At 42.0% G+C, this 14,857-nt stretch overlaps 1 protein-coding gene and 1 long non-coding RNA gene across 2 annotated transcripts in view; one reads left to right on the top strand and one right to left on the bottom strand.

The window, feature by feature from the left end:
* LOC117282768 overlaps window positions 1-14,857 on the top strand; it is a 126,393-nt gene that overhangs the window by 46,134 nt on the left and 65,402 nt on the right. The window lies entirely within an intron of this gene.
* The window catches only part of LOC111870223 (synaptotagmin-10), a 123,652-nt gene that overhangs the window by 39,207 nt on the left and 69,588 nt on the right, over window positions 1-14,857 (bottom strand). The window contains exon 6 of the mRNA XM_023862330.2: window positions 13,078-13,246. Coding sequence (XP_023718098.1) covers window positions 13,078-13,246 — 169 coding nt within the window. The remainder of the gene's footprint in view (window positions 1-13,077; window positions 13,247-14,857) is intronic.

Here is a 14,857-nt window from a genome sequence, read left to right on the forward strand (position 1 = left end):
GGGAACATTGCACAGGCAGATAACCATACGATCTAAAAGCTCTAGATGGTTTTATGTTAATGCCCATTTTCTGGGCATTATATATCACCATATTTATATTTGAAATGACATTATGGAGACTGCTCTCCGTTCTCTGGTAAAAAACGAAGGATTTGTTGCATAAAGACAAGCTTTATCGATTGGGGCCAATACAGTAGACGTCTTGTTTCAGGACCGAGAAGTGGTTTCCGAAACGTCATTTCAAATAAATTATAAAAAATATACATATATTTTGACATATGTTATGTAGATTATATGTTATAAGTATCAGGTTACTCTGAATTTTCTTTTGGGGTTTCGAACACGTGTCCCCACCCATTCATGTCGACCGGCATGACGTTACATGTTTAGCACACAGCATATGTACACAGGATGTTCTTAGTGACTGACAAGTTGCATATATCCACGGCTACACGACAAGTGAATGGGAGAGATATTATCAGGGTCCTCTTTCAAAGCAACTTTGAACTAATTAACTACAGGATGCGTTATTTTTTCCTAAAAAGTTGCTACTTAATCAGCTGTTGAAGAAAGTTCTACGTTTATGGAAGTGAAAGGTTCATTATCATGTTCACACATTCATGTCATTAAACCATTTCATGAGACACTTGAGTCTAGTTAACATCTTCATACATTTTGTTTTCTCTAAGTTCATTTAAATGCGTTCATTTCATCTAGCAGTAGACCTTCCAAGTGGGTTTACCCACATGTACACGTACTATGCGCCTGCCTTGTTCATCCCATCGTCCGCGATTAGCATCTAGTGAAGGTAAGATTCCGGTAATAAAGCTAGAAAATTAGGCCTGTCGTCAGTACAACACTTTAATTAATAATAATAATAAAACGTGCCCACTGGGCCTGCATGTCACGATGTAAACAATAATTTTCAGGTTATGGTGTTACATTATTATTATTAACTGGAGTGTTCATACGCAGAGGATATTGATGAAAGAAGAAAGGTGACCACTGGGAAGACCAAGGTGTAGGTGGGTGGACAATATTAAGATGGATCTTAGAGAGATAGGATGGAATGGTATCGATTGGATTGATCTGGCTCAGGATAGGGACCAGTGGAGGGCTCTTGTGAACACGGTACTGAACCTTCTGGGTTTGTAAAATGTGTGGAGTTACTTGACTACCTAAGCGACCATCAGCTTCTCAGGAAGGGCCGTGCTCCATGCATACTGGAGTATGTAACTTGTGTTGTCTGATATTATCCTATTGCAAGCAGTTCAGTAGGTTGTCTGTGTACGCGCCTGCTGCCAGGCCATGGTCTAGAATAGGCAACGGCAGGCTTGGAANCCGAAACACCGGATTAGCTGCTAATAAGCCTTAAGGCTTTCCATCGTATTATGTACGTCCAGACGAATATCCGTGTAGTGTTCCCAAACCGGCCATACTCAACCCCTTGAAAATGTTACATAACCATAGTCCCTCTTCATAATCAACTTCATGTCATTCCACATCACATGGGCCTCATCTTGAGAAGTAAAAGGAAAAGTTGTACCTGGTCTTAACTAATTAAGCACTACACCATGAAGGAGTACGTGGGAGTGGATGTATAGATCCACGTTTTCTTGACCTCGGCACTAGCTGGATGTGAGTAGCCAGCTTCACGCCCCGGCCGCATTAACCCCGAGGAAAGTGCATCCGGTAGTCACTGGATAGGAGGCTGGGTGGGCCCAAGAGCCGGTCTGGACGTTGTGGAGTAGAGAAATGTCTTGACCCTACCGCGACTCGAACTCCGACCCCTCGGTCGTCCAGCCTGTAGCCAGTCACTATACCAACTGAACTATCCCGGCTCCTCATATAGACAAGCACCATACGTTAATACCCAGAACTTCTGCCAAATTAAAATTTAATTATAAGACATCTACTACGATTTACACGTTACAGGACATTTCTCTGGAACATAGAGGCCGCGTAAATGAGTGTATGTCGTTACACGTGTGCCCCAGTTACGTCACACATCTCATGGATAGGCATCTCCTCTTAAGTGAAGGGTATGTGTACGGCACGTGGTAAGTTGCATCGGTGGGATGCAATTTCTCTCAATGAGAGAGGCAAGAGAACAAGGTCTCTCGGTTCCAGCATTGATTTTCACCCTTCGCTCCGAAATAAGTGACGTCATGTGCAAGATAACTGCTTTGTTTAGCCTTGTATAATATATTAGAAGTGTCAGTAGGAATATCAGCTCCATCTGATCTATATTCTGCTTACCGCTCACTACATTTTTCTTTGGATTACTAATAAGGGAGCCGGAAAGCGGCCTCCGTAGTCTAGGGGTAACGTTCCCACCTCATGACTCAAGGTACGCGGGTTTTTAAGGGCGGAAAATTTCAGGGAACAAGTCCTCCAGGAGGGACTTTAAGCCGTGGGTCCCGGTCGTAGATTTACGGCACGTAAAAGATCCTCATGTCTCTAGGAGACCTCTGAGCAAAATTAGGCAACAAGTTTCCAGCCCAAGTAGTTTCCAATGCCTCTGGTAGATGGGGGAAATATCAGGTACCGAGGACCGACCTCGTTGGCTGAACGGGGCTGATAGCACGCACCAGTACCGGTAGGGTATGGCGATAATAGAAATTAAAGGGGGACGCAGAATGGACCAATAACTGGTCTAAGTGCATGGGAAAACCCACCCCCATTAATAATAATAAAAATAATAAAAGGGAGCCGGAATGGGGGAAAGTCAGACACAACACCCTCCAGGTTTTTGGAAAATAACAAATCGATAAAAGAAGGAAGCACACAAAAGAATGATACAAAATTTTATCGAACGCAGTTTGTGGTGTCATCTTTGTTTCAGTATAGAGACCCACAAATCTTGGATGCACGAATAAATAGTGAGGTCCATCAATTGTAACAAATTTAATAGGACAACATGAAGGAATATAAAATACGAATTTTTATGATCTATTAAACGTCTTATATTTTATGGACCTCATTACTTATTCATGCATTGAGAAGTGTAACGGCTTAACATATATCTTATAAAGAACTCTAGGTCTATCCATTAAAATAATCTTAAAAACATTTTAAACGTAAGTTCGTAAGCTTAATTTACTGGACAGAATATTCTGGCGACGTCCGTAATTACGAGCAGTCCATATTTAAGCTATATGTGATAACATTTCGGTTTTCTGGTTTTGTGAAGCAATGGTGGCTGTAAATTTAATTTAGTTCTTTTTTTAATATTCTTCGAAATGTATCAATTTATCTTTTAATTAATCAATTCATTTACTTACGTAAAAATTTCATAAAATCCATAATTCGGGTTTGAAATAATAACGTGCGAACATGACGGATGGTGACATCCTTTCATTCGTCATTGCGAGATGAACCTAACGCAAATGACTCGCCTAGGAGAAGATGCATGTGATGTTCGGGCTGACATCTCTCTTCTGTATGATAAATAATGTACCTGCTCTTTCAGGTATTGAAAATCGATAACCATTTTCCAGACTCCAGTTCTATAGCCTGAGAGTTAAAGTTTGAAGAAGGGCACTAGTCACTAAGCAGAAGAGAGCAATGTGCCTGAATCAAGCTCATGGCTGAAACAAATTCATAAGGGAAATGCGAGAGAAACAAGTAGAGAGAGAGAGAAAAGAAAAAGGCGAGAAAGAGGAGAACCAGAATGACAGAAATCTGAAAAAAATAAGATAGAAAAAAGTAAAGCTATCCTTGTAATAGGTCTGAAAGCCCACAGGGTTGTGAGACGTCGAGGCTCCCACATTTTCTGGACAATCGGCTCACAGATGGCGAAAAGGTTGTCATCCTTACGCGCCTGCTGCCCTTTACCCTCAGGAAGATTCCTGGTACTCATTTCTGTTTGAGACTGAGTCGACCGTAGTACGGCTGGAAGGATCAGGCCAAATAAAAATTCCAGTAACCTCATCGGGAATCGAACCTGCGATCTTCCGTCTTGTAGTATAGCGCCTCAACCAACTGCTACGGCAAGTCCCGAAGAAAATAAGGAAAAATCAAATTCCGTAATGGGATTAATAATACGACTGAAGAGACTGGGAATAGATAAGGTTGTCGTGATGATGATGATGATGATGATGATGACGATGACGATGATATATGGGGCAAGCAGAACCATATCGAAATTACTCACTCATTTCGTAGATGTCTGTTACGCATTCTGTTAAGGCACTGTAGCATACGGCCGAATGAGGAATTGTGCATTTAACAAAAATATTGACGTAATAAATAAACAAATGTACGTAACTAAAGTCAACCTCCTCTACGAAAGAGGGTACGTCATATCTTGTGTCCTCTGTAGGTGTGTTGCAATTTCCCTTCGACGTACAATACCGAAAGTACGTTAAAATTGAATCTAGTAAAATTTTAATGATGATGTATCAATCTATTTTACCCATCTGAGGATGACACACCATAGTTCCTATAGCATATGGAGTGTATATACACATACGAGGATATAATGTCAAATTAAATGTAAGCAAAATTATTTCTTTAAATTGGAGTATAATATTCAAATGGATCAAACAGGGATAAGCTACTACGATACGGAATTTATTAATCTGGTTTACGATGTGGTTCACTGGTTGGCTGTTGTGAAATCTGTAATAAATTTTCGGGTCTAATAAATGGCAGGGAATATTTCGATGAACTGAGCTACTGTCAGCTTCTAAAGATGCCCTCTTTGCAATGGAGTTAGCTAGTCTAGTAGAGAGAAATTAATTCATACCTCTCACAGAGCAATGTCTCTTTTCAATGCATGTTTTAAAAGTATCGTAATAAAGCAATGTACTTATGACGTCAGACAATCAGGGTGGTATTAACTTCCATTCCGCTTGTAAGCGAGGCGCGCCGGTGGGAATACTGGCTACGTTGAAATTAGCTGAGATCACGGGAAAGCGTTCCGTTACTTTCGCTTTACCATAGGTATTTTATACACAACGAAATTCCAGCTGATGATCATAACGCAAGAGGAGACGTCAAATAGACTGATTATGAAACCGGCAACACATCGGTAATTACCTGTTAGCACAAGAAAGTTTGGGAAGAAATTATATCTTACCTTTTTACCTACCGTAAATTTTCCCCCGTTTATTACATAAATCACACTACATACACTAAACTGTGTGTCTTGAAATTTTGACGTGAGATCTGTGAATGCATACCGGTACTTACACGGCGTTGCAGGATACATTAAGCGTTACTAAGTAAAAAAAAAAAGGTAAAGCTATCCCTGTAGCAGGCCATGAAAGCCCATAGGGTTGTGAGACGTTTAGGGTCCCATATTATCTAGACAATCAGCTCACAGATGGCGGTAAGGTTATCAGCCTTACGCGCCGGCCGCGTTTTACTCCCCAGGAAAATTATTTAATTAATTCCTGGTACTCATTTCTGTTAGAGGCTGAGTGAACCCCAGGGCCATAGTGCGGTTGGATGGATTAGGTCGATTGAAAAAATCCAATAACCTCATCGGAACTTGAACCCGCGACCTTCCAGCTTATCCCTTTCAGGATTTCTCAAACACTCGTAGTCTAGTTTCCTACTTTAATATCAAAATCAAAGTGTCACATCCATACAAAACGACAGGCAAAATTGTGTTTTTTTTAATCCAAATTTTACGTTTTTAGACAGCAGACGAGAAGACATAAAATTCTGGACTGAATTGCTTTAGACAGTGACTAATATATATAATTGTTTCACTGCTAATCGCACTGTACAGAGGCAGGAAGTCGTATTGTAAGGCAAATAAAACCGATACAGTTTCTGGGTTCTTTCCAGGTCCTTCTCTCTTTTCTGTTTTACTTCGAATTATTTGCTATAGAAACACAGTCAGTATCAGTAGTAGACTTCGTGTAAAATTTCCTTCCGAAAACTAGTTTCCTTCTGACAGTTTCGGAGCAGAAGCGCACCTGAGACTCTATCCAGTGTTTCCCTTCCCAACCTCAGAATAACTTTCTTTATCGCTCAGAAGAATCCAAGGATACAGCAAGAAATGCTTGCAGCGCGTAAGGGAAGATATACGAGTATACGTGTCTTAATTACTTACGTGCCTCCTGTTTCTCTCTTAGCTTCTTCCCATACCCCATTTTACATTNGAATGTCAGGTCAGTTATAATTGAGTACACATGTCATGCGGTTGAACCCAGTCAGTCATAATGGTACAAATGAAAAAGTTTTTCATCTTAGTGATCTATACCATATTACTTCGAATAAAAGACACGCATTTCACACATTTTTCCCCGCTGAAAAATTAAGATGAGTCTTAAATTCGAGGAATGTGCACCTTTCTAACTTTGTTCTTAAATCCACATTCGAATACCGGATGCGCCTTAAATTCGAGGGTATCTTATATTCCAAGAATACGGTATATGTTTGTATATATGCAGAATGTCCCAGGAGGAAAAAGTCAATATTCTGGGAGGTCAAAGTATCGGTCATTCTAAGCAAAAAGTGTATATGTACATGTGACCTATTCCGGGCGGTTGCCGAGATAGAGCTATTTCACTGTAGTGTACACTGTGCAGACGAGCAACACGCCATGTCCTCACACGGGTTGCAAAGTGCATTGATATTGACGGTGAAATTTTGGAAAATGTATTACACTAAGTATACTGTACCAACTATGTCACTTGAACAATAAATACCGGTATTAGAAACAGTACGTAATATCCCTTTCTTATCAACAGTTTTGTAACTGTACAGTGAAATAGCTCTATCTCGGAAACCGTTCGGAATTGGACAATTGTATATACACAATTTTTTTGCTTAGAATGTTCGACCTCCCAGAATACTGACATATCCTCGTGAGACATATTGTATAAATGCTCACATATTTACTGTTTTTTGCAATAGGTCACACAAATAACTTTAATCTTCTGGAATATATCGCTAAATGGTATCCCACGAGGTCTCGTGAAAAATACATGCAGAAGAGAGTTTTAAGGAATATATGCAAGGATATTTGTTATTCCCCTATTCGCTGGTATGGGTAATCGTCCATCTCCCTCTTTCATTCAAACTATCGCACAAGAGTCTTAGATGAGTTTCTGGACGCCCTGTACCGACACTGGGAGCCCGACTTCTCCTTTTCCCTTACTGCAAATGCATTGTCCAGAAATCTTCACAGATGATGGATAACAATATGCTATAAGAGGGCCTACTGCTCAAGGCCCCGAGCAATATGAAATGGTTATACGTGTGAAGATATGGTTCGATAAGTCACGAGCCTTGGAACAGACTCTGGAGGCCTAAGCTTTGATTTGAGAGAACACGAAGAAGAAAAGATAGACATATACTCGTACGTAGATTCTTTTTCTTCTTCAGTTTTCATTCAGACCCTGCCCTGTTACGTCCTCTGGCCCCAAGCGGAAGTCGGAGGCATTGTATTTATATTATTGCTAGTGGGGTGTGACTAAGTCCCTTGTACTGCGGCCACTTCTGGCCTATTGTACCAGCCCCAGATGATAAGTGAGGGTGATTGTGGAGCAATTGGTGGAATGAAGATTGGCAGAGGATACCGAAGTACTCGGAGAAAACCTGTCCCTGCGTCACTTTGTCCACCACAAATCCCACTTGACCAGACCCAGGATCGAACCGGGGCCGCCGCGGTGGGAAGCCAGTGACTAACCGCTTGAGCTATGGAGCGGCCTCCTTGTATTTATAAATTAATGGACAAATTTTAATTTAATCTTCTCACACACACTTCACTTAATTTTATTTTCAAATATCATTATTTGTGTTTAATGTTTTTTGCTTGCTTCTTATGGCAGTCCATCACTTCGTTTTAGCCTACTTTTCCTAATATGAGAAAATAGAAGTATGCTTGTGAGCTCACCTTGCTGTCTGGGCCCTCCACCTCCTCTAACGTTGAAGGCAGTAGCTCGGTAAACACGATCAAGCGGCAAAGAATACACACACGCAACAACAGAACTGTTGGACGCGGTGTTTTATTTGCGATCCGTGTCGTGTCAAATACTTGAAATTTAGTGAAAGGAAGTAGACGGTTGGTTCTTCGAGAATTATTTTTATGGTCTATTTGATATATGGTAGCCTGATGTTCATTCCATGTTTAATAAAAATCTATCAGATTTTTTCACGCTACGAGGGAAGACACTTTCAGATATATAATCATTATTTTAACTTTGCGAGTAAGAAGAGGGACGTAAGATAAAAATTGCGATAGAAAATCCTTTCTTCTTTGCTTAATTAAGATCAGACTGCCGGTTTCATTCTGATTTCGTACTTTGCTTACACTTTGAACCTGAAGACGGAGGCGACATTTTCCTCCGAAATGCGGATTGACTTTCATTAGACTACATGTCATTGTATCGGAAAACCAGAAGTAATCATACCCACAAACATGAGAATCTTAGGTCATTCCATATCGTGGTCACAATGTCCCGCCTTTGGGATCCATTCGGTGCCAGGTAAATCCTATCCACCTCCTCACACCGTCTCTAAAATAAATGTTAATATTATCCTATATTCTATTTTTATTATTACTAATTTATTTTGTATTCTCCGACGAATACATAAGCATGTCCTCTTGACAGCGCTCTCTATAATTGAACAAGAATCCTTTATAAGATTTGAGGTTTTCACGGGGGTGACTATGAAGAATGCCGTCTTCTGGGATGTGGTGCCATGTGGATATTTTGTTAGCCGACGTTTCGGAAGAACGTATCGCCTCCTCGAGGGTTTAAACAATCCTCGAATTATGAACCAGCTTGAGCAGGTGTCTACAGACATTGCTCGTGGATTTCATATACCCTGAAGATGGAGGCAATACGTTCCTCCGAGACGTTGGTTAACAAAATAACTACACTGCGCCACATCACAGAAGACGGCATTCTTCAAGAATCCTTTACTCTGCCTGCTTGATCAGCCTATGCGTAAACTTTGAAGATGGAGACGGTACCCTCCTCTGAAACGTCGGTAAACTACCTAACTACGAAGTATCAAATTCCAGGGAACAGTGCTTCATAGCCATCGCCGTGGTAACGTCACTTCTCGCACGTGTACTTCGAATCGAACTCCGGATTTGCCATAAGTCCTTGACACTTGTTGAGCTCAGGATCGATATTATCGGGGAAGAGCAGGAATATTACGACCGTGAGCACTTCTGATATTAAAGCGGCATTGAATAACGTGACGATCACAGTCGCCGCGCATGAAGTGTCTTCGCTCGTTCGAACGCTGGGTTCGTGCGTTCGAATCCCTCTCAATGCATGGATGTCTATGTGTTTATTCTGTGTGTGTAGGTAGCGGCTTTATGACGGGCTGATTACTTGTCCAAGGAGACCTATCGCCTGTGTAAAGATAAAGTTGAAAGAGCGGCCAGGGCCCAACAAAGGGCTCTATAGCCGTTGATGATTGAATGAATTGAATAACATAGTTAAATTCATGCCGGTCACGATGGCTGGGCGGTCTAAGACATGTACTCTCTACGCTTGCTCGGAAGCCGGGTTCTTGGGTTCGAATCCCACACAACGCATGGACGTTTGGTATGTGTGTGTGTTTATTCTATATTTATGTTGTCCTTTGTTTAGGTAGAGGCCTTGCGACGAGCTGATCACTCATCCAAAGAGTCCTACCGTTTGTAAAATGATCAAAATGAAAAAAAAAACAACCTCGAAACCTTAAAGGTATAAGAGGAACGGATTAACTAAGAAAAATTCATGACAGCAATACTTTAAGTCATTTTGTATTGTACATATTCAGGAAACAGAAGGAAGATCAATAAGGTGTTTGAAGCGGTAACACCACAGACTTGAATTCTTAAAGTGCTCCGTTGGAATCTAGGCTGGAGCAACGATTACTCTTACTGAAATTTATCGTGATATTCCTCAGTTCAAGGTGAATGCCGGGTTAATACGTCAAATTAGGTCAAAATTGATTCCTTGCACATCCTCTCGAATGTATTATTCGATATCATCCTACCATTCGACGCTAAATAAACTGAGTTACTAACAGTGTTGGTAAATAAACCATAAATAATTAAAATAAAAATAGTAAGAAAAATGACTTATGATTTTATAGTGAATATTCTTAAGAAAATCGAGAAGTTAAAAATATCCTGTTCTAGAGAATGGAAAAGTTCATACCTGACTGAGTTTCTCATTTTCGCATTCTGATTTACATTTCATATGCATGAAGGCGCATGAGCAATGCTTTCGGCAGACAAATGAAGTTCTTCAAAATAAACTAGGCCCTGCTCATATACAGAGAAATATGAAAGAACGTCGGAGAGAAAGATCAATACAAGAACCGCTTCCAGTCTATGGGATGTCTGTATTGTACATAATTTACTGTTCCCAAATCGAGATTGAAGTTTTAAATGGGCCCTTCAGAGTTATATAGTTCTCTAAATTGTCATTTCTCTGCTGCAAGTTCTACTCAGGCCGTCTTGGCCCCATTTATCTATAATATTGCCCTTAAGAATTTGAAAATAATATCTAAAATACCTAGATTTTAACATTGGGAAAGATAAAATGTACATCTATCCCTGTTACAAGCCGTGGAGGCCCATAGGGTTGTGAGACGTCGAGACTCCCACATTTTCTAGACAATCGGCTCACAGATGGCGGTGAGGTTGTCAGCCTTACGCGCCGGCCGCCCTTTACCACCCAGAAATATTCCTGGTACTCATTCCTGTTAGAGGCTGAGTCGACCCCAAGGCCATAGTGCGGCTGGAAGGATTAGGTCAATTGAAGAAAATCCAATGGCATCATCGGGAATCGAACTCGCGACTTTCCGGTTTGTAGCATAGTGCCTCAACCAACTACGCTATCACGTGTCCCTTTCAACATTGTATTGAATAATGACAGTTCAGTTCATTTCGCCTTGTTTGTTCCTTAACTTAACAGCCGAAGGTCAATTAGAAAATAAGCACAAGTGAAGAAACAAATCAAAACACACATAAAATACAAAAACAAGGCAATTAATATCATTTCAATATAATAAACTCATTACCAGCGTATAAAGAGCGTTCCTGAAGCAACGGATTGGCGAACACGTGAGATCGAACCTTGGCTAGGGTTGTCCTCTACTGAGTCCGCAGAACACCTACATAATCCGAGAGCTACAGATAGCAAGAAAGCAGTTGGAACCTAGTCGTCATACGATATAGACAGAAGACAGTTGAGATCCAGCCACGGCCAAGGAAAGTTGAGACGTCGCATTGAAGTATTAGGCCAGAAGTCAAGTGACACTACAAGTGATAATAATTGTACAGTGTGTAAGAGTGAATGTTCAATAAAGATTCGCTAAATCCAAGACCCACGTAAAGTTATTTGTCGCGTGACATACTCAACACGTGACAACTGGTGTCAGAAGTGCTTTACGAACTTGAACACGCCTCGAAGAATAATCGATTTTACGAGTGCATCGACTATTAATACTGCCACAAAATGGCCGTACAGCAGTTGATGGAACTCCTGCTGAAAGAGATGAGGGCCTGGGTAGAAAAGTTGGATGCAGAAACAAGAGCTACCCAAGCAAGGACAAAAGCCACCGAAGCAAAGACGGCCGCCATGCGAGAGAAGAGGTTGGAAGCAAATATGAATGCCTGGCAGCAGGAAACGACAGCCTGCCAAGATGCAATGGAGGCAAATGTAGAGAAGTTGGAGACAGATCCAAGAGAAAAGAGGATATAGTGGAGCGGCAGAAGATTCCTAACGAAGAAACAGAGACGACGTCCTGCCAAGAGATGGAGGCACGTCTAGAAGAAGAAGAGCCGACCTCAGTGGACAGGAAACCTGAGGTGGCCCAACAACGAGAAGTCCCCGTTGAAAACGCCCTACTGAAACCAGTCAAAGTACGGAAGAAGCGGTATAGGGGCAAGAGGCAAGCCGCAGGGCAATGCGAGGAGCCAAAAGAACTAACTCGAGGAATTTGTGGACCCCGGAGGAAGTTGGCTGCCGCCTGCAGGAAGGTGTCCCGCCGTGCAACAGTGGCATGGCGCAAGAGGAACCTCTTCAGGAAATCGTCGACAGAAAGTAATTGTGGGCCGCGGAAAGAACTGGCCCTGAGAGAATAAGGATGTACCGTCGCGCAACAGCGTCACGACGCATGAGAGACATCCTCGGGCCGAACACGACCCACCGTGCCAGAGTGGCACGGCGCAAAGAAATCGCCAGAAAGGACTGGGCCAGGGACAGCGTACTGAGGGGAACCGTGACAGGACAGACGTCCGGGAGGAAGCGCCAGCCGCAACGGAAATGCAGCGAGGTCATAAGGAATCGAGATGTAGAGGAACTGCTACACCTGAGAGAGAAGACCGGCAATGTGATTTTCAGAGGAAAGATAGCCAAACAAGTAGTCGATACTTGCAACGGGTTACGGAAAATAAGAGAATGGACACTGTGGAGGGGTCGACCCCCTCAAAAACGAAAAAAAGGAAACGGCCCGCATGGGAGGAACCGGTAGTAGAAACACCGGCCTCCCTAGCAAGAGTGAACGAGGAAAGAACGAAAGTGAAGAATGAATGTGAGACAATGGAACCGACAACCGCTGGACCTTGGAAGTGCTCGGGGCGAGCACTCTGGAAGAAGGGGGACGGATGGAAGGAAGGCAAAACACCGATGAAAAGGAGGAGGTAACACGCGGAAGATGAACACCTTAGGAAAAGAAACCAAGGATTCACCGTTATGCTATTAGCATTTTGCCGAAAGAACAAAGGAAAAGTGCTTAAAAGGAGTGAGGATAAGGGATAATTTTTTCCATAAATGAGACACGGTTCTTCCGAGTACGAATCAGGAATGCAAACAGTTCAGTTACCGCATTGGTTCTTAGAAATAAATCATTTTGGTCCAGGTTCCGTCGTAAATGTTTATGATAATATAATCATCCGATTATCCGAATTGACAAATAATGCATAGTATGTGGAATATTGGGCTCTGTACTGCAGCTACTCGTCGATCTGGCGTTGGATAAGCCTACCCGTTCAGATAATTGACAATCATTTACGGATCGATTGCATTCTGTTGTGTTGCCCGAACTGTCGACGTGTGGACGTCTGATTAATTGGAAAGTAATAAGGTGAAATATTCTGCTTACCTGCGGTGCACACAGCACATTCATAGTAAATTCCAGTTCTTGGTGCAGGTCCGCGTTGTCCAGAAGGCCTTTCAGAACAACGTGGCCAATCAGATCGTGTCTTGAGAACCGGTCAAAATCGTACACAGAGAATTGCAGATATCGTTGCTTCAGTTCCTCGTATCCTACACTGAAATCAAACAGAATTACACACGTTAAATAGATCAACAATTTTTTTACTATTTTTCCGACAACATTTAAGATATTAACCTATTCTTTGCCGGTCACGGTAGCCGAGCGGTCTAAGGCATATACTGTCTTCGCTCGCTTGGAAACCGGGATCGTGGGTTCGAATCCACTCAGGGCATGGATGTTTATTCTGTGTGTGTGTGTGTGTGCGTTTTTATGCTTTTATGTACAGGTAGAGGTCTTGCGACGAGCTGATCACCCGTCCAAGGGCTCCTACCGAATGTGTAAGATCTAGAAAAATCGAAGTGAACGGAGGCCTAGGCCCACTGGGGCTGTAGTTTCAAAGGGGAGAAAAAACTATTCTTTATTAAATCATACGCCTTGATCACTCATTAGTCTATCTTTACTGGTGCTGAAAACCTGTGTGGGTCTTGGCCTTTCCCATAGTTACGTAACAGTAATATTTTTCCAAGGTGGGGTCGTTAACCCCACGCTCAACCCCGAACATGGAGAACCAGGGAATATACTTCGTCTGGCCCATATCCTTTGATATGTGTAGCATAAGTTGCTCTACCAGCAGCTTACGCTCCCGCCAGCATACCTCTCCTGGTCACTGGTGCTCGAAAACTTCCTACCCACGAGAGCACTGATCACTAAAATGGTGTACCTGGCAATTTTTTTTCGGTAATGAATGTACTTACCACTTATTACGAAGTGTGAAACAATGGTATTATTTAATAATTGTTTTTTACTTAACGACTCCTTCATTATTAAGACCATGTAGCGGGTCGATTATATAGGATGATTAATGAATCGGCTTGACACGTGACACTATGAAGCAGTTGGTGGAACGAGAATTGGAAAGGAAAACAGAAATACTCGAAGAAATCCCGCCCCTATGCCAGTTTGTCCACCACAAATTTCACTGACCTGGCCTGGGTTCGATCCCGAAACGCCACCTGAGCTATGTCACGGCCAATGGGAATGAACTTCATTCATTAGTAGAATATAAATATCTCACATCTATGGTTTGCCAGAAATTGTAAGAAAAATAAAGTTAGAATACAAGTTGTTTGATTTTATTGGGCATTTAACACGAAAGTCGAGACGTGTTAGGAAAATTTTGTGACCAGATCAGGAGCTAGCATATCAGAATTAATTTAAACAGCTTTTTTTTTTCTTTTGTGGCTTCAAAATCTTATGGAGAGGCGAGAAACCTCAGTCAGTATAGTGGTTTGCATCGGGCAACAAGCCTTGGTCTTCTGGCAGAATGTGAGTTGTCCTGAAACCACTTAGCCTGTTACTTAATGGTTCCGCTACTGCTATCCCCAAAATTGATGCTGACGGGGCTTAAAGCTGATAACACCCCTTAATCTTGTGTCAGGCTTAAGACCGAATGAAAATTTTACCTCCAGTCTCTTGTTAGGCTTTCATAATGTGGCGATTATATTGAAAAGTGACTTTGCTTGCTTTTCACTGCCACAATAAGTTCAGAAACGTAGGTATAGTCAGTGTCACGTAACTTCGAACAAGGCTCCGCATTCCTAGCCAAATTTCTTAACACTCGTTCTTCCGCTTTCGCCGACCCTTCGTGTTTCATTGAAACTACCCT

Source organism: Cryptotermes secundus, unplaced genomic scaffold, assembly GCF_002891405.2.
Source record: "Cryptotermes secundus unplaced genomic scaffold, Csec_1.0 scaffold1412, whole genome shotgun sequence".
Lineage (NCBI taxonomy): Eukaryota > Metazoa > Arthropoda > Insecta > Blattodea > Kalotermitidae > Cryptotermes > Cryptotermes secundus.